At 40.2% G+C, this 27368-nt stretch overlaps 1 protein-coding gene across 7 annotated transcripts in view; it reads right to left on the reverse strand.

Annotated features, from left to right (window-relative positions):
• GLRA2 (glycine receptor alpha 2) overlaps positions 1-27368 on the reverse strand; it is a 121093-nt gene that overhangs the window by 46504 nt on the left and 47221 nt on the right. For 6 of the 7 annotated variants that reach the window (XM_063183169.1, XM_063183204.1, XM_063183164.1 and 3 more), the window contains exon 7: positions 25788-26002. In XM_063183169.1, coding sequence (XP_063039239.1) covers positions 25788-26002 — 215 coding nt within the window. The remainder of the gene's footprint in view (positions 1-25787; positions 26003-27368) is intronic. The other variant, XM_063183196.1, reaches the window with a different exon arrangement.

A 27368-nucleotide genomic window follows, 5' to 3' on the forward strand; every position in this document is an offset into this window, starting at 1 on the left:
AAATGCAACATAATATACACATCACTTCTTTTGTCCTGCTCAGACAAGTGAAACAAGATAATGCTACATCTGAGGAGCCTGGTGCTATGGTAACCTGCCTCATGAAGCATCCCCAGGAAGCCCCTGATCTGCAGCAGATGGGAATCAGCTGAAGTCTCCAGCAACACACAGTCTCCACATAAACACTCATTGAATCCTTGAGTCAGTGCCCAGCTGCACTGCAGGACTTCAGCTTCACAGCTCACACTCTCCAAAATGAAACATGGCTGGGCTTGGACAGAGGAGGAATGCTCAGCACCCGACACAACAGATTCTAACAAAGCCAGCAAGGCGACTTCTGACAAGTGGAAGTAACTTCAGTTTTCCCTACATTATTATTTTATATGTTTTCAATGAGTAATTTTTAATTCACAGTTGCATATGAATATGAAATTTCAAACCATCATATTTTCCATGTAAAACATGAAATTTCCCTGCCAAAAGGAGATATGAAGAGCTTGAATCCCTTTTAATCTATATTTGGCCAATACAAGAACATGCTAAAACTCCTAAGCATATTTTGTGTCTTAGCAGCACCACAGATGAAGAAATGCTGTTTAACCTTCCCCAACCCCCAGCTGGCTCCTTCCTTTTCAAATGCTGCATTTATGGATAATGATGTCTGAGCTAGAAGAAAGTCTTGCTGCATTTCATACTCCTTGCACTGAGACACAGAGGGATGGGGACATGGAAACCACAGGAACTGACCATGTGTGACAGGACAATTCGGCCACTCCCAAGCTGCCTGAGCACAGTAAAATTCCTGGGCCATCCTCAAAGGGCTTCTGCTCTCTTCCAAAATGAAGTCAATGCTTAGCAGACTGAGGAACTATCCTGTGTTGTCAGGGTGTAAAGAGTAGTCAGGCAGCAGGAACACACACTGACTCCACCATGTGCATACAAATCAATCAGGAGGGCAAACAGGATTCACCCGTCACACAATTCACCCTTTTTTCCATCACTCAGAGCAAATGACCAGGTGCCACGATCCTGTAAACTCTTCTTCCCTGGAGGTACAGCAGGCCCAGGAAGTGTGTTAAACTGCTTGGAAAATCCTCTTCTAGCCCAAGACTACTTGGCATGGTGAGCACATGCACTTACAAAATGTCACCGTTTCACACCAGCCAGCTCCAAGAACCTGCATTCTCCCCGGGGCCCTGCAATTTTAAAACACTTGAAAGGTATTTCTGTTGTGTTTATCCTCTCCATTTTCACATCAAGGGAGCCTGTCAGCAATTTGCTGTGGGGATGGGTGCTGTACAGAAACACTAGAAAATCACCTGCCATCTTTGTCAGCTCAGTGCACAACAGCTCCTCGGGCCAAGCACAGCTCCACTGTTCGGGCTCTCAGCAAAAGACAGAATTGTAACTTGGGCACCTAAAGGTGTGTGTCTACAGGGTGGCTGTAGGGTCTCTATAGGGTGTCTGTAGGGTGGCTGTAGGTGTCTATAGGGTCCCTATAGGGTGACCATAGGTGGCTGTAGGTGTCCATAGGGTGTCTATAGGGTGGCTGTAGGGTCTATAGGGTATCTTCAGGTGGCTATAGATGGCTATAGGGTGTCTATAGGGTGTTTGAGGTGACTGTAGGTGTCTATAGGGTGTCTGTGGGGTGTCTGCAGATGGCTGTAGGTGTCTATAGGGTGTTTGCAGGTGGCTGCAGGTGGCTGTAGGGTGTCTCTAGGGTGTCTGAGGTGGCTGTAGGTGTCTATAGGGTATCTAAAGGATGTCTGATGTGGCTGTAGGGTGTATATAGGGTGTCTGTAGGTGGCTATAGGGTGTCTGCAGGAGGCTGTAGGTGTCTATAGGGTGTCTACAGGATGGCTTTAGGTGGCTGTAGGTGTTTATAGGGTCTCTATAGGATGACTGCATGAGGCTCTAGGTGGCTATAGGGTGTTTGCAGGAGGCTGTAGGTGTCTATAGGGTGTCTACAGGGTGTCTTCAGGTGGCTGTAGGTGGCTATAGGGTGTCTATAGGGTGTCTTCAGGTGGCTGTAGGTGTCTATTGGGTGGCTATAGGGTGTCTATAGGGTGTCTGCAGGTGGCTGTAGGTGGCTATAGAGTGTGTCTAGGGTGTCTGAGGTGGCTGTAGGTGGATATAGAGTGTCTATAGGGTGTCTGAGGTGTCTATAGGGTGGCTGTAGGTGGCTATAGGGTGTCTATAGGGTGTCTGCAGGTTGCTGTAGGTGCTGACTGCACCACCTCAACATTCAGCATTTCCCTTTCAGGCAACAGCCAACTAGGCAGGCAAACCATACAGCAATTTTGTCTCCTGGGAATGTGCAAACTGGCTTCTATAAACCATAGGTCTGACCCAGAATTTTTCTAAGGGCCCGTTCATTGTAGCTGGAAGTGTTTCAGAAATAAAGCCAGGTTTTTTTAGGGAGATAGTGATGTAAGACTAGAAAATTCCTGCCCTTTTGTTCCTCTGTGGAGGAGGACAACTTGAACCTTAGTGATACCATCTATTTTGTTTTCTTGTGGAAAAGTACAGCAGATAGCTCCAGGTTTAAACTTGCTCTGTTCCCATCTTTGAATCACTCAGATTTTGAAAGGATTCTTTCCAAGAAACAAGCTTCATGTTACTATAAGGAAAATGTTAAGAAAGTGCCCATGAAGTGGTGCTCAAAAAGAGTTTTATGAATCTATAATAGTCATGCTAAAGAACCTTAGAAATACCAAAGTTCGTGGGCAAAATAAAAGCATTTTTTTGGTTTCTTTAACAAAAGGGTAATCAATTTAAGATTCACAGCAGATTCTATTCCTTTAGTTTTTTACATGAACACATGCTGAATTAAAAGATCAATGATGGTGCTATTGGCACATTAATTTGCAAACGCTTTGTAAGATGTTTCTTGCATTTTTTGTAAGTATTTTTGCATGACCCATGTACTCAATGTGGGTGAGTTGTGGGAAGAGAAGGAGTATGACAACTCTATAATCTTCACACAAAAATAAGAGTAATAGGCCAAAACTAGTTATTCATAACTTGAGAAGGGCAAGAAGAACTTATTTACTCTTTACAAGACTGATTCATTGTTTCTTGTTTCCTGAAAAATGTCTTGCTGAAATTCTTGCTTCAATCATGATATTTTGACTGTGTTCTGATCCTGAATTTAAAAAAAGAAGTTAAAATCTGCACATGCTAACAGGGTGTAATTTTGCTGGATATCATGTTTACTTGCTGCCTTTCTCTGCCCTGACTTTTATGTGCCTTACAGATAACCAGCCCCTGGAAGGTGTCTATGCAAGTATCCCAAAATTCCAGAAGACCAACACTGGTCACAGTTATGTTTTGTCAACTTCAGATAAACATTAAAATAACTAGCAAGTTTCCAGTTCTCTCTCATTAACTCTGCCCTGACAGAAGACAGACTGTCAGCTCCATCATTTGGAGAACATCCATGTGTGCCGTGCACACTTGCCAAAAATGGAACCTGGCTAATCACAATTTAATGATGTGACTAACCTGACTCAACAGAGTAGCCAGTAATTTTCAACATTAACTGAGAAGAACTCTCTCTCTGTCACCTATTTAACCATAATTAGCTGACATGATGTTTAGTTCCTCAGAAGAGTCAGTCAAGCAGAGCATTGCATTAGCTAGTTTGATTTTTGGCTCCAGAAAGGAAAACTGATGTCTAATCAAGAAAACACATACCAAGTGTTTATTTCATTTCTCTTGTGCATGTTAAAAGGTTTCAAACTGACACATTCATTTGAGACCACACTAATCAGCACACTATTGCCTATGTGAAAACATGCAACATGTTTGAATGTCAATGAAGGCAAAGAAAGACCTTGTAGATACTGCAACTTTGAGAGTACCAGTTTCTGGAGTAAAGACAACCGTAACAAGGTGCCTTTATTTCTTAAACATTGTCAACAACAATGAACAGGGACCTTCAAAAAATTCTGGCTCAGACCTGTGGTATACAGAAGCCAGTTTGCACATTCCCAGCAGATAAGATTGTTGTACAGGTTGCTTGTGCAGTTTAACACTGCCTAAAACTGAAAAATTAAAAGCTTCATGCTGAGGTGGTGCAGCCAGCACCTACTGCCACCCTGTAGACACACACCTTTAGGTGCCCAAGTTACAATTCTGTCTTTTTTTGAGAGCAAGAACCATGGAGCTGTGCTTGGCCTGAGGGGTTGTTATGCACTGAGCTGACAAAGATGGCAGGTGATTTTCTAGTGTTTCTGTACAGCACCCATCCCCACAGCAAATTGCTGACAGGCTCCCTTGATGTGAAAATGGAGAGGATAAACACAATAGAAATACTTTTCAATTGTTGTAAAATTGCAGGGCCCCGGGGAGAATGCAGGTTCTTGGAGCTGGCTGGTGTGAAACGGTGACATTTTGTGAGTGCATGTGCTCACCATGCCAAGTAGTCTTGGGCTAGAAGAGGATTTTCCAAGCAGTTTAACACACTTCCTGGGCCTGCTGCACCTCCAGGGGTTTTAGGTATCTCCCATTGCTTTTATCTCCATATTACTGTCTCTCTGCAGGACTGCATGTCTCGGAGCCTGCAGTATGAAAACATAAAAAGAGCAAATGTGGAAGCTCTGTGTTTGCAGTGTGTGTAAGCTCTGTTGAGTATGGACATCCTCATAACCCATCTGCTTCTGGACCTGAGCCATGCCCTAAAACCTCAATGAATGGAGTGGGTACCCTGAATCTTAAAGCAGCTGGCCAAAGGAATGCTGGAAATCCTTATCTGTGTCTGTACCTGTTTCCAGAGTACCTCACGCTGAAGAGATGCCCTTAATTAGGGGCAGGAGCTAAACAACAGGATCTCAACCCTTGAGCCCTGAATAGTAATCACCAGGAAAATAAATTAATTTTGATGGGGGTGTGCTGTAAGTACTCCTCAGTGCCCAGATTAGAAACTGCTAGACTCAGAGCCCTTCCTTAGGAAGCATCAGATTCCTACTGACTGCCCTGTCCTCAAGCACCTCTACTGAGCCTTTCTTCTCTTCCAATCAACTAATTAATTTCCACAGTGGAAAGCAAATTGAATAAGCCTGGGACCCCTCTTGCCTCCTCATCTGATCACTGCACATGTAACCATCGCTCTCTGCTCCCTGTTTTTCTCCATTCCCCACAGCCAGGTCCCTTCCCCAGGATCTCCAGCCCATTTGCCAATTCCCTGCTCTGCATACCCTCTGCTCAGGAGATGAAGAGTCCATCAGAAAAGCTCTTGGCTTTCCAAGGAGCAATGTGGAGTGATGAGGGATGCCTACAAATGGCATTTACCTGCTGTCTCCTTCCAGCCCCTGCAGCTGAGACTACACATTTGCCTTTCTCATTTGGCTTCCCTCTATAATAGCCTGCAGCAGATGTTTGATATTTCACTCAGCACTAACTAGAGATGCATTTTGTTTTAATTTCCATTAGTGAATCCCTGACACTTTCAAAGTCTTTTTCTCATGTATTTTATAACTCAGCTGATACTGAACACAATTAAATGATCCATATCACAGTGGCTGTTCAAAATGGGTACTTGGATTTTGTCTTTCTGAAAAAAAAATAAGTAATTAGATTTTAAAAAGTAATTAAAGTGACCATGCAGCCTACACAAGGGTTTCCTTGACTGCACAGTTTTATAATACTAAAACTGCAGAAGATAATGGTGGCAGATCTTTGGTCAGAGCCACTCCAGGATATTTTTCCAGGACCATCCAGAAGTATTCCCATCAATATTGGGGAAGGACTTAATTTTTAGCAGCTGAGAGTTTAAATCTACTGCAATTCAGCAGAATGCAAACAAATAACAGCAGAGGAGTTGCTGCAGCCATGATGGGCTAGAGATTTAAAAAGAAGTGGGTTTAAGGAGATGAGTTCTCTCTTATTAGGACAAAGTTCCTAAGAAGAGATTGGGCTTGGAATGAGAGACCTTTATAAGCATCATGCTGACAGGAAGCATCACCATCCAACAAAGCAGCACATGTACAACAAAGGTGCCTGTTGAGCCCTTCTCCCTTTCCCTGAGGGGATTCTCTGCTCTTACCTCTGTCAAGCTGTGAGTCTGCCCTCGAAAGGCTCTGCTCCCTGCCTCAGAGGCTGCCCCACCAACTCAGCTCTCAGCTGATCTGTGCCCATGGAGGAGGCAGGGGGGTGTCCCCAGGGCATGCAGGAACCAGATGGAAAGGTGCACTGAGGTGCAGGTGCCCGTGTCTTTCCCCAGTCTTGTTTCCTTGAACCCTTTGATGGAAACGAGCCAATATTCCCACATCTTCCCCTGCTTTAGCTCCGTTGAGGCTGCTGGAAAGGGGTGGCCACAGAGGGAACACAGGCAGGGACAGGGGTGATCCAGAGACATTTCTGAGGTGAAACTGAAGCCTGTCAGGAAGGGACAGGCACCTTTAGTGAGGCAAAAGAGAACTTTAGGTGCACCTTTCCTCTGACTCTTCCTCTGATTCCCATCTCGGAGCAAAGGTCTGTGGCTGGAGAGTGGATGGCATGGCAAAGACAAAACAAAGAGGGCTTCAAAAGGCTCCTTAAGACTGGCCACTGCACTTGGCAGATTGATATGAATGCTTACACACCTGAGCTAGGATAAGCTGCTTTCTACTTTCAACTGGAAATACCTGGCCTGTTCCAAAGGCAAGGAAAATGGAAAGGAAAATTATTCTCTCTGCCTCTTCTTGCCTGCCCTCACACTGGAAATTGTATTTTGTCCTCCTTCAAAGTGTTTAAGTTGCACAGCACATTGGTTTAAGTCAAAATTGAGTTTATCCTGATCAGGCATGCATAAAAATAGTTTTCCTCCATTTTATAAAAACAGCAAAAAGTAAATATGCCAAAACAATAACAGCTATTTCCTTGATACAGTAAGTGGGTTAAATCTCATGAGTGATATCCTTTTCTCATAAAAGCATCAGTTCAATTTATCCAGTATCCCAATATTTGCTTGAATTTCTAACCCAAAGAAATATTATATGTTCAGAAAACAATTTTCTCACCAAGAGCTGTGTATATGCCCTCTATAAGGAAATGGTTATAGAAGGTTTTAAAGAAAGTTCCTTGCAATTGAAGAGTAAAACCAATCTCAATTATTTGAGTTTCTGAATACTGCTCCTCCAACAGACTTTCAGGACAGTATCTGCCATGGCCCAGTGTTCCCTCAGGTATTTGCAGGACTGTCCCTCCCTTTGCCCACCCTTCTGAACACTTTCCCTACACTCACACGCAATACTAGAGCTCCTTTTTCCAGAAAGTAGAACTTGGCTGAGTTGGGGATATAAAATAGGAACTTCAGGGTAAGAATTCACTTTGGTTCTAAAAGCCATGAAAGATCATTAAAAGCATTATTTGTAGTCAGGAAAGAATACTCAGGTGTTCTTACAGGGCTTTTCTATACCTAAATTGTGAATATAGAGGCAAATAAGCAGCAGACATTCTGTTGGATTTTGCAATTTCTTTGAGAAGGGGCAAACAGCAACTCACTTTTCCTTTTCATTTTCTTCTAAGGTTTGCACAGATATTAAAAATTCACGTGTGCAGTTGTCCTAATGTTTTTGAAGAGGTACAAATCTGTCTGACTAACAAAAAGAGGTGAGAGATACTGTTCATAATTCTTATATAAAATCCTGCCTACTCAAGGCTTTTTCTGCCTTAGTCCTTTCAATTTGCTTCTATCAGTGTCAGCCATGGGAACTCAGCAGTTAATGTGGCTTATTTTCACACCTTTATAAAAGTCGCAATCAAAAGCAGTAGGACCTCTGCCCTGAGGGCAGGGAGGGGGACTGGCACATTGCAAAGTAGTTGTTCTTTTTCTTTAAAAGGTGAAGTCATCAATTATTCTTGTCCCTTTGCACAAGCCTTCCTTTGCCCAAGAAGTTTTAATTACTATAATCTAAACCTCACTTTCCTGTGTCATCCTAGCTAACCTGCAGTAGATAAGTTGCCTTCTAAAGGATTTAATGTGAGTGGGCAGGACTGACTTCTTATACAGGCTAAAAATATTTGCTCTCTTAATGCCATGGTAGGCTCTGTCCATAAGAGGATTAATTAAACCATGCCTGTGAATATACAGATATGGTCACCAACTGCAGAGCACATTTGCACACACCCACAGTGAAATGAATTAATGTCTCCAGAGGAGTGTGTCACTTTATCTACCAGCAAACTTCTCTATCCAGGCCCCGTTTGGCTCCCTCTGAAGCAGTGACAAGGGACCTCAGCCTGGTGTTGGGTCCTTTCAAGCAAGACTGAGTCCTAGCACACAGGGGACAGCAGGGAGTGCTCCAAACCTCTTCTCCTGCCTCCACATCAAGCCAGAGCATGGCGAGAGATGCCTGCCAGGGAGTCCCCAAACTCCCTCAGGAGCCTGCATCCCACTGGCAGGGTTCACCCACACTTCACCAGGGAAAGAGCATGGCAGATGAGTTTGTAAATCAAAACTGGGGATGCCACCCGGTGTTCTCTGCAGGACAGGGCGTCTTGGTAACCTTAGGGTGTCCTAAGGTGCTAATAGTAACAAAATCTTTTGTTTTTCAGTGAACGTGCTATAGCAGGTTGGTCAGAGCAGAGGGCAGCTCCCCTGCTCTATGTCAGCTTGTGATTGTGTTATTCACTTGAACGGGTTTGGAGCTCATAAGTAACATTCTGTGGTGCAGAGCCTAGAACAGATGTGTTAACCCAGCCAGTAACTAAGCATCATGCTGTGGCATTCACATTCTCTGAAAAAATCCCTTCACCCAGGATTTTTCTCCTGGGAAGCTGAGAAGCCTCAGAGAAAAAGAAAACAGTTCTTATCTCATTTGCTGCTCCTGTGTTGTGCTCACATGTGGAATGTGTTTGGAGACTGTTTACCCACAGGTGGTTGTTTCATTGGATCCTGGTGTGAGTTGTTTTGACTCTTTGGCCAATCAGGGCCAAGCTGTGTTGAGACTCTGGAAAGAATCACGAGTTTTCATTATTATTATTATCTTTCGGCATTTAGCAGTATCCTTTCTGTATCCTTTAGTATAGTATAGTGTTCTTTAATATAATATAGTATAATAAAGTAATAAATTAGCCTTCTGAGAACATGGAGTCAGATTCATCATTCCTGCCTTCTTTGGGGCATTCCCAGCAAGTACAATGCCATGCAGCTCACTCTTGCTGCTCGCTCTCCCCCCACTTCCTGCTGTGGTGTGGAGGAGAATCAGAAGGAGGTAAAACTCATGAATTGAGATAAGAACAGTTTAATAAGGGAAATAAAGTAAAATAACACTACTGCTGCTATAATAAATATTATTATTATTATTATTATTATTATTATTAATAATAATAATAATAATAATAATAATAATAATAGTAGTAGTAGTAGTAGTAGTAGTAGTAGTAGTAGTAGTAGTAGTAGTAGTAGTAGTAGTAGTAACAGTGGAGGACAGGGGGAAAAGAGAGGGAAAAAAACCAGGAAAGAAAAGAGATGCACAGTACAGCTGCTCATGCCCCACTGACTGACACCCAATCAGTCCCTTTTAAATGACATCTGTCTGTAGTCCTTGTGCAATTGCTTGTCCCCTGTAGTTTCTAAAACTGGGATTCACTGATTTCTAGAACCTATTTCCTGAAGTGTGAGCTTGGAAGTACTTGGAGTAAAACCAGATTCAGAAATCTCTATTTCCTGGTTTTCTGCTTTGTTCTGCTAGCTGCTCTTGGATCATAAAACAGCATCCTGTCCCAATGAAAATTTTCTGAACTGGACAAAATCAGGTTTTTCAAATAAAGAAAAATAAGATTGTTCTGAAAAAAAACCCTCAACCAGTAAGATCAAAATCCATATTTACCACCAGCCAGGCCTGGTGCTTGTCTCCCTGACAGAGTCCACAGCATCACTTGGACCTCTGTGCACTGCTGGGAGTGAAGAGTGGTTGATATCAGCACCTTCTTTTTGCTCCTCCAAGAGCCATGGATGCTGGGCAGTCTCCAGGTCAGTGAAGCTGAGACAAATGCCAAAGGCACATTGCACGTTCCATGAAGGACACGGAGGAGCCAGTCTCCAGAAGGACGTGCTCCAGTGCTCTCCTGTGCTGGTGTACCTCACCCTGAGAGTGCTTGTGGGGGTGCTCCCTACACACATCTCCTGAGCCTGCCAACCCAACGTGGAAACGCCAGCAAGGGAAGCCCTCTCCCCACAGTCCCAGCTCCGTACCTGGGGGCAGCTGGGAGCCTGCAAAGCCAGCCTTTCTCACAGTATCCTGGCAACTCTGGATGGAGTGTGTTCATGTGGAGAGGAAGAGAGAGAGGAGGGGGGAAGATGTGGTGCTGTTTGAAAACACTTGTATAAATATGTTCACTTCAGGTTCATTTTTACAAGTGGCATGTACAGTACAACAACAGACTGCTTTGTACTTTTTTTTTTTTTTCCATTGCAGCTATGGTTTTCTATGGAACCACCAATTTGCAGATTTTCACCCAAGTTCCTAGAATCAGAAATGACAGTTAAAAGCAAAAAGTATGCAGGATAATTACTTCCCTTCATTTCTATTCTAACACTGAAGTCCCAGTTGCAGTGCTGTTGTCTGCTATTATTGCTGGGCATTGGTAGCAATGGTGAAACAGTTAAAGGCTTTTTGTGATGTAGCAGTAAGTAGAATTGTTGAACATGCACAATAGCCTTGATAAAATTCTCAGAGGAGGGGAATGCTTTCTGCAGTTGGCAATGTGCTTGTTTGTTAGATAAAATGTAATTTCACTTCTGGTTTCATCTCTTTACAGAATTCTTGCATTTCAATCCATTTTTGGAGAGTCTGAATTACAAAATATTCTGCCTTCATCACCAAATTCATGTATAAACAATGACACCTGAAAATTTAAATATTTGCACATGAAAAGTGAGGTGTAATGTGACCACTGTTAGTTTTAGAGCTAAACTCTTGCACTGGAGATTAGCTAGTAGAATAAAATAAAAACAAACATTTTCACAAGAGCAGCATATTGGGAACTAGCTGGGGTTTCACAGATCTGTTTTCCTTAATCAGCAAAACTTCCTTCTGTTTTGGGATCCTAGATTTAGAAGTGACCAAGAGAAAACACAGGGAGATGTAAATCACAAAAATGGTTATGTCAACAGTGTTGAGATATTAACAGCAAATTCTGTCTAATGGACCGCTGGAAATAGCAAGAGCACACACAACATAGACATGTCAGCTTTCAAATTTGAAATAAATCAAAAATCATTCAATAAAGAAGGACTGCTAAATGTTTTCTGGGATATGGTTTAGCTCTTTGTTCTCCTGGTTTACTTGTAAGCCCCTAAATTTTGCATTTAAAGAAGACACTTATCTGCAGAATGTTGATTTAATTAAAGGAAAAAAAAAATCTTCCACTAGAAAATAAATATACTTAAGTAAGTTTTCCAGTTGGTAAGTTAGTCAGAGGTTTTGTGTCATTGTAAAGGAACTGAAGATTTAGCCTCCCTCTGAAAAGCAGATCTCAGTTTTATGGTGTGTGCTTGCTCCATGCATATGAAAAATCCATGTATCCACACAAAATACTGCAGAATTTAACCACCAAAGCTCAGCTTTTCATTTTCTGACAGGTTGTAGGATCTCCCCATGCAGCCTGTTGGCACACTAGAGCAAAGGACTCAATTAAATACTTCATATTAGATTCTGAGACACACTTGTAACCTTGCTCACGTACTGACCTCTACATGCATTTACACAGAAAATAGCAAATAAAACATGACCCCAGTGAGCAAGAAGCTCTAAAATTATATATTGGACACAAGCATTGATCACAGAGGGAAAGATACTGCCTAAGTCAGAGGCTTGCATTTCCCTCTCCCTCCTTCAAACGTGCATAATCACAGTGACATCCAGCATGTGACTGAGTGCAACCCAGAGCTCTCACAGAACATCTCATAAATGCTCAATGCAGGGCAGATCTATGCATAAATGTAAAAATTGCACTGGTATATAACTCTAAATGATGTAAGAAAACCAATATTGGCTCCAGTCAGTATGAAATGTGAGCATTTTATAAGCAGGATGATTTTATAAGTTTAGTTGATGACAATCCCTTCTCAAAACGCTTAAATCATTTTTATCCAGAAATGCGTGCACTGAAGAAACCACTGATATCAGCCTCTGATTTCCTCCTAGAATGCCAGTTTATGTTGAGAATTGATTTTTTAATCCACTGTGAAGTCACAGGCTTGAATTATTTTAATTTGTATGTATTCAATTTTCTTTTCTAATTTACAGCTCCAGGAGTCAAACTGAGTCTTTGTGATAGCGCAGTTGCAGCTCTCTGCCTACAAAACTGGGACTGGAGACAGAATTATGCCCTGTGGGCAGCCTCACTCCTCTGAGCGGGGTCTTACATTCACCTCCTGTAACCTAGTTGTCTTTAAGATTAACAAACATGTAACAGGCTGAAATGAAACAAGAATTTGGATACCACTTCATCTGCAATTAATTTCTTCTAATCCCTTTTGGCATGGCACATTAATAAGAGTGAGAAGGAAAAAACTGATTTATTTTCCTAAATACAACAAGTTTGAGCTTAATCACACACAAACAATAGATGTAGGTAAGAAAACTCTTGTATAGCTACTTGTTTAAGATATATAGTTTTGAACATTTGTGATATTTCTGCATTATGATGTGCTTTTTAGTACATTTCATATTGCATGTTTGGGATGGGATTTACCTCACACTGCTTCAGACATCTGACTTTCAGAGTGGTCAGCCTGGAACTGCTGGTTTGACACTTGAAACAAGAGGTCACCTAACCTGTCTCACACACCTATGTGAGTGTCAGAAGAATTTGGCAGGGGAGGTGCCTCCTTCTCTCAGCTGGCTAGAAAGACAGTCCAAAACCACTTTCAGACACCTCAGTTTTGACAGCTGGATCTCACTTCAGGGTTACAAGTCAGTTGTTTACTTTCTGATTTAATATTATTGCTAAAAAACAGACGTATATAAAAAATAGCCATCACTAGGAAAAAAAGAAAAAATTTCTCTGGCTTTCTCGGAACAACTTGAGAAATGCAAATGCAAACAGAACCCAATTTCTTTCCATTATGGGCTATTTTACTCTTTGTTCAGTCTGATTTTACAAATCACTGAAGGCATTTCAGCTGAAAAATAGCTCTCTATTGATAATTCCATAGAGCTACACATTAATGTTTTCAGTGCATGTTTAGAATCATGAAATTGTTAAGGTTGGAAAAGACCTTTAAGATCATCAGGTCAAACTTTCAGTGCTGCACCACACCACATTCACTATTTAAAACATGTTTTCAAGTGCCACATCCACAGGTTTTTTGAACAATTCCAGGGTTGGTGACTCAATGCCTTCCTGTTCCACAGCTTTTCAACCCTTTCTGTGAAAAGAATCTTTCCTAATATGTGATCTAAACCTCCCTTGGTGCTCCTTGTGCTCATTTCCTCTTGTCCTGTTGCTTGTCACCTGGGAAAAGAGGCTGACCCACCTGGCTGCAGCCTCCTTCCAGGCAGTGAAGAGAATATTATATATATATTGTAGAGAGCAGTAAGGCCCCACCTCAGCCCCCTTTTCTCCAGATTAAACGCCCCCAGCTCCCTCGGCTGCTCCACATCAGACCTGAGGTCCAGACCCACCCCCAGCTCTTTCTCTAGACTTGCTGCAGCACCTCAATGTCTTTCTTGTAGCAAGGGGCCCAAAGCTGAGCACAAGATTGGATCTGTGGCTTCAACATCACCAGTGATGTTAGTAGTATATCACTAGCTGATTTTAAACTATTAAAGGTCTTGTTATATTTCTTCCTCTCTTCACCCTGCCCCATCTGTTAAAAGGTTTTTTCTTTTTCCTTTTTTACCTTGCATGGATGAACAAGTGACTTGTTACATTGGTACAGTTCCCCTAACCCAAAAGGAGTTCTACATTTTGAATTTTTTACTATTTTTAAAATTGTCTTATTCACTTCAATGGGTATTAGAAATTATTGCCTATCCGCTTTATTCATGAAGAGCTTTTTCTCTCTCAGACTAATGCTGTCACTGGAACTCTTCTGTCTTATAATTAAAGAAACTCATACATTTACATGTTCCATACAAATCCACATTGTTCCTATTTGATGATACACAGACTTCTTAAAAATTCTGACTTCAACTCCCCCATACACCCAAATCATCACTTGTTTGTCTGGCTGGAACCTCTGGGAGGCTCTCAGGCAATCACACTTTTCCCAGCTGCCCAAGACTCTACTGCTATTTAAGAGGCTAAAATGAATACAAACTACCAATTTTTACATCAAAAAACTTAAAATTTTATTTAAATTTTTTAAAAATTACATAAAAAATATAAACTACCTAAATGAATATAAACTACCAATTTTTCCAACCCTGTCTAATACTCCTAAGTTACCACTCATTTTAATGAAACTTTTCCATTTTTATTTCAAGAGGTACAGAAAGGAACTGGAAAGCTGTGGGGAAATGATGAATATGACTGAGACTATAAACACCACAGAGGAGGAGGAGCAGGAAGAAGGAAGCTATATCAAGAGTTTCCACAGCAGTATAGTTGTGGTTACTATATTTTAAAAGATTATATTGGCACAGTGAGAAAGATATAAGATTGAAGGCTGACAAAGACATTGAATGAGTGAGAGACAGAAGAAACTCAATTTGTAATTTACAAACAACAAAAAATGCTCAAAAGTCACTTGGTTTCATCATAGGGTTTCCTGAATGAGAAGACAGCGGGTCTGGACAGCATTTGTAGACCAAACAAGAATTGCACAGCAAGGAACTCTGGCTGGAGGACAAAGCCAGAGAATCCTGTCTTATAAACACTTCCCTTTAAGAGTGTGCCCAGGTAGTTATTGAAATAAAATTCCAAACTGTATTTTCAAAAGAAGACTGCACACTTTCAAGACAAGCTTAAGCCAAATACAGAATACCTGTAAAACATAACTGTAGCAGAAATTGGATGCAAAAAAATAGTGTTATCCTGGAAAGTCACATTTGCCCTTCTGGAGCTGGAAAATTGTTTCTACAAGTCACTAAGCCACATCAGAATTCAAACAGGCCAAACTCTGCCCCAGTAACTTGAAGCTTCATATGTTGGCCACAAAGAGCATGGCTGAAGCTCAATGTGAGGCAGTTTGATTTTATTCCTTTCTTTTCAGTGTTTGTGTGCCTGAGCTTGATCTTGTGTGGTAATTTTTTAATTAGAACAGTTTTTCTCTGAACCTTTAGTATTATTCATGCTAGAAAACACCTACCAGTATCTCAGAAATGCTAGATCTGAGTAGTATGCAATTTTCCTCTTCCCTCAAGATTTTTGACATTTCAGAAATATATTCTAAATTAGAATTAAAAGAAAATGTAAAAAAAGTCACAAACCAGAAATTTGGGGTTTTTAAATAATCTCAATTGAATAATTTCTATAATTTCCATTTTCATGTCAAAACTTTCAGATATTTTTAGACTGGTTAAATTTTGATTTCCAGGTATCAAGGCATTTCAATAATAATAATAACAAAAAAGATGTTTTGGAGAAACCAGACAGTGGTGGCTGGAAGTCAACAGAAATTATTTGGGGGATTTTTCCAACAAATGAAAATGTTATACTAAAGTATCTTTTTCATAGCTTCAACAAAGGGACATGTTTTACAAAAAGCAGTTCCTCAGAGAAAATGCCTGACCCCACATAAAGTGTTTGTCACTGCTGGGGCACAGATCTAATACAATGTGTACTACACAAAGAGGAGAAAGGAAGAACTATTTATTTGATTTTAGCTGTAAACTGCAGAATTCATTTTTAGCTGGAGATAGCATATCTGAAAATTCACTTTCATTCTCTCTTCAGGGTGATTTTCACTTGCCTTTTGTTTAGAAGAGCATCTCAGAAGAGTATAAATTGAAGGGGAAAAAAAATCACAATGAGAACAGCAGCCAGCAATGCCAAGGACGTATTTTAAAAGTCTCTTTCACAGATGGCAGACAGAGGAGCTGGGTAAGATGATTTTGAACTCTGCTGTGGACAACAGCTGCTATAGAAAACACCTTGCTTTAACTAAGAGGGAAGTACATCTGGAGGAAGTCAGCCTAATCACAGAAATCATGAATGAAGCTGGGCAGATGAGCTGCCATGAAGTGAAGTTCCCATATTCAGGCAATGCACAGCCTTTAATTAGATATGTCTTTCAATTTGGGAAAAAGCCTTTACTGAAACCTCATTGATGTAAGAAGCTAATCCACTCTTATAACTGCACTCACCAAGAGAATTTTACCTTTGAACAACTCACCCTGACATCATTTGCCAGGCTACAGGTCTTCCCTGGAAGGATGTGTAGAACACACACATTTTTGTGAAACATCTGTCTGCTGTTCCAGTTAATGAAGGCTGTCCCAGTCTGTTCCAGCTGTGCAGCTGACACTGAACACTTCTAGCATGAGCAATGCAGTGTTTATCCTGATACTAACAGGGCACTGGAAAATTGTTAGGAAAGAAAATTCTCATTTACCAAAAATCCGCAAGCATACCCAGTTAAAATCAACACTACACCGTTACTAAAACATGAGAAATGAAGCAGCTTCAGAGGGAATAATTAAGAAATTAAGAGAATAATTATATGTTTTTCTTCCCCCTCACTAGATGGGGTAGATAAAAAAAAAGATCCAAAAAAAAAGAGACCATATAGCTTCCTAGAGTGGTATTTTATCACTTTTGAGATACATAAAAACAATGTTGGGTTTGGGGTTTTTTTCATATCTGGGCATAGATATATGCATAAATGAGTTGATCTGGGCTATTTTCACAACATAACCCTGTCATCCTTGACTTTGGGAGCCCTGGCAAAAATAAGGACAGCAGTAAAGCCTGAGCATCTGAAGTCACATCATTCCCAGTGACAGGATTTTGTTTTCATTCTGAGCAGACTCTGTTTGTGCTAGAATGTTCAGGAGACAGCAAAATGCAGCCAACAAACTCATAAAATAGATCCTGTCAGACAACTACAGCTTTCTTTAAAAAGCAAGTGAGTATTTTTATTGTTTGAATTAGAAAAAGAAACAGAACAGAGTGCTTTTGTCTTACTCTAAAGAGCTTTTATTATAATCCTGACATTTCGGCTGCTTCACTTTCTTAATTTTTCATATATTCTTTGTCAGTTCTATGGAAAATCAAAGTGGTTTTAAGTCATTTTTTAATGAGCAGAGCACACTCAAGCATAGAATGGTGTGGTCCAGGAGGGTGGTATTCTCATTGCAGTCTGTCACCAGTCTATGTGGTTCCCTCAGAAATTAAGTGGTGATTTCAAGTTGATCATCCCTTAAGAAATGGATGGACATCAATGCCTCATGACCACAGATAAATTTAAACAGTAGAACTGTTAACAAAATTTTGGTACAAATCAATCAATAAAGTATTCCAATTGCTATTACACACACAAAGAAAAGTGCCCTTCTGCAGGAAAGGGACAGAAAATGCAATAATTTACATCAATGAAGTAATTAAAGACAATTTTTAGTTTCTAAACTTTATAACAGAAAGTGTTTCTCCAATAAGTGACAAATATTGATATATTCTCCTTATAAGTGTCATTATCAATAACTAGTTGAAACATAATTGTACTATCTTTTCTGTGAATCATTGAACTGAGCAACATTTGTTATGTGCTCTCCCTTTTTCTTAGCTTACATTTTCTGCTGTGACTTAGTCATTATGTTCCTCTCTAGACATACTGAAAGCTCTGGCTCTGCTCTCCAGAGCCTTAACCTTTGGCAGAATGAGGGAAGACAGCACACCATGTCTGTTTCTCACGGGCAGGGCAGCCTAACACCAGATAGAAACTACTGAGGATCAAAGCCCTTTATTCTCATGCTCCCTTCTCTCTGAGACAAGATATCTCAATTAAGTCCAAGCTTCTAGGAAGAGGAAATAAGAAGAAAAAGTCAATATTTCATCACGGTTTAAAACTTTAAGACAAGGGTTTGTGAATAAGGGCACATTCTAGAATGCACGGCCATGCCTTAGAAACCAAAATTATATAATTTTCTTGGCAATACCTGGTTTAGAATTGTTTAATTTCCAAAGCTGATCTTAATTCAGCAAAGACTATTGTGCCGCACTATTGGTGAATTAAAGTTGTAGTTTTGTCATGACATAGATATTTTATGTAAAAACAAGACACACTCAGTTATTTATTTCCTGCTCCTGCAGAAGTTTGTTTGATGCATCCATGAAAAAGTAAATTGTCTCCCTCTGTTTTCCTTGCAGGGAAGAGGGAGAGGAGAAGATGGAGTTAATACTTTTAAGTATCAATATCAAGAAGCAACTATTTTTCCCATGAAAACGTTTCCCAAAAGGAAAAGAAAGACCTGTCATTCAAGTAACAGAATTCAAATGGTTCCATTGTCACTCAAAGCCAACTTTTGGGAGTAAGACGTCAATGGCCCAGCTGCTTCAGCAGCCACGTGCAGTGAGCACTGATATTCAGACTGGAAGGCAGCAGCCTTGAGGTAAACTGCAAATGAAAATGGTTTTCACAGACTCCAGGGGGTCCCATCAACATTATTGCAAATGAAATATTAACAGAATATATTCATAAGTAATAGTCTAAGATGATCTAATAGTCAAGTCTTGCAATTACTTGAAATGCATGAGCCACAACAGAGTAGGTCACTGCTTCAGAGAGGGTTTGCAGTGCTTATGTCTGTGAAAGAGCAGCAGAAGGCACTCCTCAGAGAGACACTAAAAGCCACCAGAAAGTCCTGAAGGGTGTGACAATGAGGCTGAAGGCTCCAGTATCGTGCCAGGGTTATGAAACAATCAACAGACTGGTGTGCACAATAACTTCAACCCTTCTTTGATGCTCAAAATAGGCTCTGCTGAATGCCAGCCCTCCCAGATGAATGCATTATAAAACCTGCTGAGGAAGTGCCAGGAGTACTCAAACTACATCCCAGAGGTATTCAGACACATCTTATTGCATATTTTTAGCTGTCATGACAACAACTACTGCTTTTGTTGTACAGTAAATACCACCGTCTTCGCTACACAGAAAAGTAAACTTTGAAGTTTAGATGAGTACAGTGGAAAAGGTGACTGATTTACTCATTCATTTTTCACTTCCATAGAGTAGAATCTGCTATAGATCCTAATGTATTGGTATTAATCAGACAACATAGCAGTCATATCTCATCAGTCAGCTTTGCAGAGAATGAAGGACAGAGGGAAATTCCAGAACCCACACATAACCATTTCAAGGCCCAAAGACTGTTCATGGTACCACATATCTGCAGCCAAGCTGAACAGAATGATGTGATAATTTCTAGCATCAGATTTAGGTGCTGTGTTTTAACTTTTATATCATTCTTCCTGCTGCTTTTCTCACAAGTAGAATGGATCCTGCTGGGTTTTGTCTTCTCACCTATGCAGAATACTGAAGACTTTGGTTTTATAGAACTAGAAACAGTGGTGGAATGGAAGAAAAAGAATTCTTCCTATTATGAATGCATGATCACAGCATATAAACTGTGGCAAAGATCATCCAACATAATTTTAACTGAGATTTCTGCTCCCAGTGTAGTTGTAACTGCACAGACTAGCTCTGTAAGTATCTACCTAGGTCTCAAAGGGGCAAAATTTTCAAGAAAACAAGGCGTCTTTAACAAGACCAGCTGCTGTACCTGGAAGTAGCAGAGAAGTTTCTGGGCACCACAGATTCTTTTAAGTGGGGCCAAGGATGTATTTTCAAGCTGGCACTAGCATGGCCACAGTGCTGTGAATATTTTAAGAGGCTGGAAAGTTCTCCCTGGTACTCCATGTATCATCTGATGCGTGCACCACATCTCCCACTGCCATTCTAACAACCTCCTGCCCTCAAGCACACACACATTAATATCCTGCCTCAAAACCACTATTGAGAATGCATACTTAAAGGGAGATGAAGTGAGAATAAAGAAATGACATGAAAATCTGTAGAACAGAACGAGAAAACACCTTTCCTGAACTATAAGTTATGATTAGGTACTTATAAACTACTCATAAGGAATAATTTTTTTCTAGCATTTTATAGGACTTCTACTTACACTCAGATGTCTATATTTAGTTCCAATTGGTTTGTATCCATTTAATTGTCTCAATAAGTCACAGTATGCAAACAAATGTCCACTTACTTAAAAGCTTTTTTTTACTTTCAGAACTTTTTTGTTGAAAATGAGGTTCAGTGAACATTACTTCCTTCATCATACAGAGTAGAACAGATTTCTATATCCAGATTCAAATACTGTGTGGAATACACCAATGGATATTGAAATATTGTCCCAATACAAAAATTAGTTGTACTTATCTTTGTCAACCCCCACTCCTCCCCAAAAAAAGACTTAAAGTGGGTTTCGAGACCTCTTAGTGTTAGTAAAAGAAGGAATATATGTTGTATGTCAAAACTACAATGGGAACAGAAAAGAAAGCTACATAAGAATGCCGGAAATTAATAAAATGACTGCCTCTTAAAACATTTCCATGCAGGCACATGATTGAAGAGTAGCGCCTCATGGCTACCTGACAATGCGGCCTGACTGCCCAAGAGTTTGGAAAGGATACCTTCTTTCACTCTTTTAGAAAACTGACAACCAATAAAATACTCAAGGATTCTAAACAAATTTTTTTAAACTGGAAGTTTGTTTACAGTAACACTATCAGGATACATAAATATGTGATGTAGACCAGACACATTAAAGTACCAAGGTTTAGGACCATTAGGTCTCCAGCAGGAATTTGTAAACAGCTTATTACAATAGGGTTGTCTTAATCACTTAAGCAGTGTGTAAAATGCACAGACACCCACATAATCCAAGTGCCAATTAACAAATCTCATGATTGCCAAATTACTTCCATATTTCCTCTTCAGATCCGGAGACTAGACTAAAAGCAATTTGTCAAAAGATTGCTTCCCTTCCAAGTTACTTCATTATTGCTTTTTTACCATAATGCTGCCCCAGAATGTATCATCTCTGAGCTTTGCTAATGAAACAGTAAGTGATCACCTTTAGTGCCCTACTTCCTGTGGAAGCAAATGTACACAGAACAAAATCATCACTGATAATAGCATCTATTCCTTTGTCCTTATTGGTATTGCTCCTCTTTTTTTTTTTTTCCATCTTATAATGGTATCATTTTAACCTGAATTAAAAAAAAAAAAAACCCAAACAATCAAAAGTGCCGTGTTCTTGTATCTTCTTTACTTGATAGCTTCTGACATTCAAAAAAAGAAAGACTGGCCTGCCAGAAGTCAAAGAATCTGTAAAAGTCTCCAGATATCTGGGGGACAGTGGATGACACATAAAAACAGTCATTTGCTGCCAAAGGGGATAGACTTCTTTGGCTTTGGTTTTGCAATTCTCTGCACCTATGCTTTTATTGCATTTGGTAATATATGGAGTGATTTAAAGCAAAATGAAGTGAATGAAAGGACTCCCAGAAGTTTTGGTGAGCTTTGAATGAGCCTTTTTTCTGCACAGATTGTTCTCTGGGGACAGAAAATGCATTCATTAAGCACTGTGCATTAAAGCTACACAATATGAATGCTATGCAACTGTGTAAAACACAGTTGCCATCACTTGACTTAAAATATCCTGAAATGTTTTGCTTTATGGCATTAAAAGTAACTCATTTTCTTGGACTGTTGTTGCTAAGGTTTGGTTTATGTAAGTGTTTTAAGAAGAAAGCAGTCTGAAAAATACACAACTGGCACAGCAGAGAACTCATTATTCTTTCAAATGCCTCTTTTGAAAATCCTTTCAAACTTTTTATTCTGTTGATTCAACAGGAGAGCCATTTACAAGTAAAAAGAATAGCAAGAAAATGGTGCTTCAAAGCTCTGAAGAAAAGAACTGTTTTGTAACACTTCTTAACAATTCTGCACTGCTGGCCCTTGAATTCCCCCGCTTTACCCCCCCATCTTGTACACATCTGGGACTGTAAGTAAAGACAGATGTCCTGGTGTCCCTTGTGGTGCCCAGACAACCCTCAGTCCCTATTTTGATGGATACCTGGTGCCCTCTGGGTCCACGGGACTGGCGCTTCCAGAGGATGAGCACGTGCTGGGCCCTGCCTGGATGTACAGTCGCTCACATCAGGTTCACAACTGGAGCTCCTCTGCAGAGGTAAAGCCCAGCCCAGGTGCAAGGGATGGCCCTGCCCCATGCCCAGGGCTCACACAGGGAGCTCAGGGTTACCTGGACATTCCCTGTGGCTGTGTGGTCACAGTGATTGCCCAGCTGGCACCCAGGATTTCTGCTCAGCTGGCTGATGGGCACGAGCCGCTGGTGCAGCTGGGCGCACAAACATTACCCAGATGGAGCTCCTAAGTGGAAAGGGATGATGTGACCAGGGAATTCAGACATGAGAATATCAGATGAGAGTAGTACTTATACATATGGACATGTGGGAAGAGGAACTGATCATAGAAATCCTGCTATTTTGGATCACCATTCCTGGACATCCCAGTGATGGATTAGTCAAACTGGAAGGAGGGAATTCCACCCCAGCTTTCTGGATGAGTTCTTTACCAGCCCCTAACACAGGGCAATTCAGGTAACATAATAATAACAAAAATAATAATAATAACAGATGCTGGATGCCTCACAAGTTCTCTGTAACGTACACAAAATAATTTCATCACTTTAAAAGAGATTGGCTCCATGGTGAATATTTCTTGGAATTTCACCTCATATTCTTAGACAGCATTACAAAATATTCCAAATATAGTAATTCCACAGAAATACTAAAAAAAATTCCAAAGTAATATATTTCATTTAGAAGAGTGCATTCTAGATAATTCTCTTATATGCAGCAAATATAAGCTTCAGATTGAATTAATTTCATTCTTTCATTTCCTTTCATTTTCCTTTCCTTTCTATTCAGCAATCTCAATCTTATGTTTAATTTTCAACAGCCGAGTGCCTAATGTCTGTGTGGCCACGACCTACTATTATGAAATCAGTGTATGGAAATGAATGTTAATTATTAATATGCAAAAGAGTGATTTTAAGCAAACAGAATATTGTTGTGTTATCTTACACCAGGGTTGAGAACAATACGTAGGTAATTGCTTCTAAACAGTAACACTTTAGTCATTTAGATAGTGACTTGGAAACAGACAAAAACCCTAAGGAATCTTATCACAATTTTTCTTTGTCTTTCTTAGGTGAAGAAATTATTGCTTTTAAAGCTGGCAAGTTGTGATACCTCGTTGTTTTCTGTGGCAAAGCTCTATTAAAATAGAGAAGAATGGAAAAAAACTCTTGGCATGAAACTGGGTAAATTAAAGTTAAATTGCATAAATCTATATTAATAAGAACAGGACACAAAGAAGGATGAGGAAGTTATATTGTATTCAATCCTAGGCTGCTTTCACAAAGCAAAGTTGCATCTGTGTTTTTCAATATTCTTGCAAAAATAACCCTCCTGAAATATCTTATTCTGTTAGACAATCATGCTAGTAACAACTTTTAAATGGATGTTTCATTGGCAGGCAAACTTTCTGTGTTTTGGCAATATGTAGTCAGGGCTTAGGAAACCATTATTTTTAAACAGGAATTTTGAAGCTTCAGATCTGACACTAATTTGATTCAATTTTTTTCATATTTTTTTTTCTAAGTGCATTTCAGCTGGATAGATTTTATTAATAAATACAATTTTCATATTAAGTTACAGATGGGGTTTTTAAATAGCTAAATGCCTGGAATAGCAATAGCAAGAAAATCTTGTTTCTATGTCTAAGGAATCAGGTACTGGTGATTCAGGACCTGAATGGTGCCCATGTTTCTCCAAGCACCTGAATCATCCAAGGTGGGAGTCAGCTGGCTGGAATGCTGGCATTTACTTAGAATCACATTTTTAAGTCAAGTGACACACCTTCAAAAGCCCCCACAAGCATTAACTAACATATAGAAATCAAAGCTATAAAATAAAGCTCAGCTGAATTACACAGAAAAAATGCAACAGCCTGATTAAAATGAGTTGTACTGGGCTTTCTGGTGAAATACTTTTCTTAGTGCTTGTTTTCTGGCAAAGGAACACAGCAGAATAGGAGAAGATGGAGTATGAGCAGAGCACCACCATTCTCTGACAGCTGATGAGATAAATGTATTTAATCCTGAGGCTGGAGAAGAACCTCTCCAATAATCAACATATCATGGTCAACATATCTTGCATCTTCCCATTGTCCCACTCAGCAAATACTTTTCTATTCAAACACAACAGAATGCAAAAGGGAAAACATTTCAGTTGGATCAAAGGCCTTTGAAAGCATTTGGGGCACACCAGCACTGCAGAGCTTTTGTCAGGGGGTTTGTTTGCCCAGTAGGAAATGTGGGTGGGAATCTCCACTACAGTGATTCCATTATCTATACTTCTCAAGCCAGGCAATTTATAAGAAACTTGGAATATTTCACATGGATTCATGTTGTGCCATCTAGACGCAGTCTTCAGCTATTCCAAACTTATTATTTAAGGAGCCAGTATGCTCTTGCCAAGATTATCTTTTCTGAAATTTTTTACATAACGTTCACTGGTAATATGGACTGAATTGTCTGAAAAAATGTTTAATGAATTTTCAGTTTGAAATTCTGAGTTAATATATGAGAGGCTTTCAGTTTGTATGGAAAATTATGCATCTCTCCAAGTGAATAAGGGAAGCTGAACTAAATATACTCATCAGATTTTTAAGTGATACTTTCTCATTACTAACAGAGGAGTAAGACAATCCGTGCATCTTTTGGAGTTTCCCTATATTTTTTGAAGTTTCCCTCCACTTGCACAACTTTCCCATTTGGAATGAGACCAAATGTAACACTGAGGGTGAAGCATCACAATATACAGCCTGCTTTCTTGGAATGGACCATGATCTACACAAACACTCAAAATGTGTGCTTTTCATTGATAGTCTGATCCCAGTCCCTTTGATGCTGGACTGCTGGAAAAGGACTCTTCAGGGAGTGTATCTCATAACTCCTTAGACTATTGCAAACTTTCCTACCTCTGAAATCCCTTCGAGAAAATTGTATAAAACCTTGCACATTGAATTTGGCTGGGAATGCTGTTATCAGAGGTATTTGGGCTGTGCCTATGCTAAAAAGAGCTGTCAGCCTGACTAAACAGAGAATCCAGTCTTTAATCTGTAAATTCATCTACAGCATCTGGCCGGGATTTAACAGACCACAAAATTTGAATGAGAGGATATTTTTGTGCATAGATAGGATGAAGGTCTTCAGCTGACACTTGAATGAGTGGAATATGGACAAATTCTGCTGTGAAACAAAGACACTAGCAGTTCTCCACTAAAAAGGTTCACCGAAGAAATCTTTTAGTTGCATATATGTTACAAACATGTATTTTATATATACATTTCTGGAGGATATATTTATATATTCATTGGACTAAGTGCCAAATCTAGAAACATCAAGATACACAAGAGTCTAACAGTCCAGTGTTTTTAAAGTCCCCAGTCTGAAACAAATCCCGCGAGATACCTAAATACCTCAGAAAATCTGGTTTCTAAACATTCCTAAGTGTCAAAACTAGTAGAAACTCATTAAAAATTCACACTGCTGCACCATTCAGCCATCCACCAAAACAGCAGAAACATTCCTTAATTCAAATGCAAGAAGGGTATTGCAAATTTAACACCACACTGTTACCACTTTCTCATGTACCCTTATCAGATCCATATTTACACAGATCTTTGTGAAATTTAAAGGAATAGCACATACATTTCTTATTAAGAGCAAATTCATGGTACAAAATTATTTCCTTACTTTTGGGAGAGAAGCTCTTGATCCTGAGCTTTGCGTGGTCATTGTCAAAACTGTAGTGATGCCCAGTGCAACTCTGGCTGGAGCAGCATCCATGTTGATCCAGAAAGAAACCCAGGATAAAATGACAATCAGCAGGCTAGGAATGTACATCTGGATTAAATAGTATCCCATCTGACGCTCCAAATGAAACTTGACTTCAATGCATGTAAACTTTCCTAGAACATGAAATTACTTTCATAAATGCTTTTTGCACATTTTTATCTCGTTTTCTGAATATAAGTTAGATGTGTGGCCTTTTTCCTAACCTAATACAGTTGGCAGATCCTGACACACAAACACTGGTCAGCCACTTGTTGCATACCAGCTTGGGGGAAGTGCGGGAGCACTGAAGTATACTGTGCCCAGTTCTCCATATTAACTGAGAAAATGAATATTAGCACAATTGTTTCACCTCCAGAAAATATCACATAATGTTTCTCTTCTCAAAATTCATTTAGCTTTTATTTTAGTCAAATATAATATTAAGTATTAAAAGGGGACAGCATTTTGGTCTTTTAGAGGCATGAGATTAAGCAATCATGTTTGAACAGAGAAATTGTAAACTACTGCTCTAACAGTCCTAGGGTAGATCACACTCCTCATTCTGCCAATGTCACTTGCCTCTGTCTGTGGATAATGTCTCACAGCAGAATCAACTCAAAGTCTACTTTGAATTTTGCTAAAAATCTTACTCCAGGAAGCCTAAACCAATCCCTTGTGGGAGGCGAGAGATTCTTCAAGCAAGTGATAGCTGCTGCACAGCAGCCCTGGGGGACAGAGGTTTTGGGGTGCCTGACAGGGGAAGCAGTTGTGCAGCAGGAGATGCAGAGCCCTGAGCTGCAACAGCTCATCGGCCACTAATGCAATCACTGTGCTGCTCTCAGAATTACTCTGGGCTGGGTACTCACTCCAGGCAGGCTGCAGGAGAGCCTCTCATTCCTAAAGTGTCATGCTAATGGTTTCAAGCCCTTTTGTGTTGGTTGGAAAATGAACACAGATGCTTTTTGCCTCCTTCACCCTTTCAGGGGAAATTAGACTGTTTGCTCCTTTTCTATGCTGTCCCTATATTTTTCTGGTGGTCTACAATGCTGAATGGGGGGTGCAAGAGTCAGCACAAAGGGGAGTGCAGAGGTTGTTTGACAAAGAAAGGAGTGGAAGCTGAATAATATCCTCTGAGAGCCCAGAAGCTCTGTAATGAGTGAGTGGCTGAAAAGGCAGATGCTCAGACCTGGGCAGAGGCTGTTCCTGGCCAGGGGACTGGGAAGGGCAGTGGTGGCCACCTGTGGCAGCAATGGCACAAGTGCACCATCTGTCACAGGCTCTCCAGACTTTGTGGCACAGCCTGGACAGTGAGTTTAGGAGAAGGCTGAGTAATAAGTTTTATTCACATTTTAATTTCACACTAAACCTGAAGGAGCAAACTGCAGAGAAGAAAGTGGTGGGGGTGCCAATCACAAAGTTCTCCTTCCTTGGTACTTTGGGCTCCAAAATGAGAGCCTGCATTTATAAAAATTAAACCAAACAATTTTCCTAAGAAATAAA

Source organism: Melospiza melodia, chromosome 2 (assembly GCF_035770615.1).
Source record: "Melospiza melodia melodia isolate bMelMel2 chromosome 2, bMelMel2.pri, whole genome shotgun sequence".
In the NCBI taxonomy this organism is placed as follows: Eukaryota; Metazoa; Chordata; class Aves; order Passeriformes; family Passerellidae; genus Melospiza; species Melospiza melodia.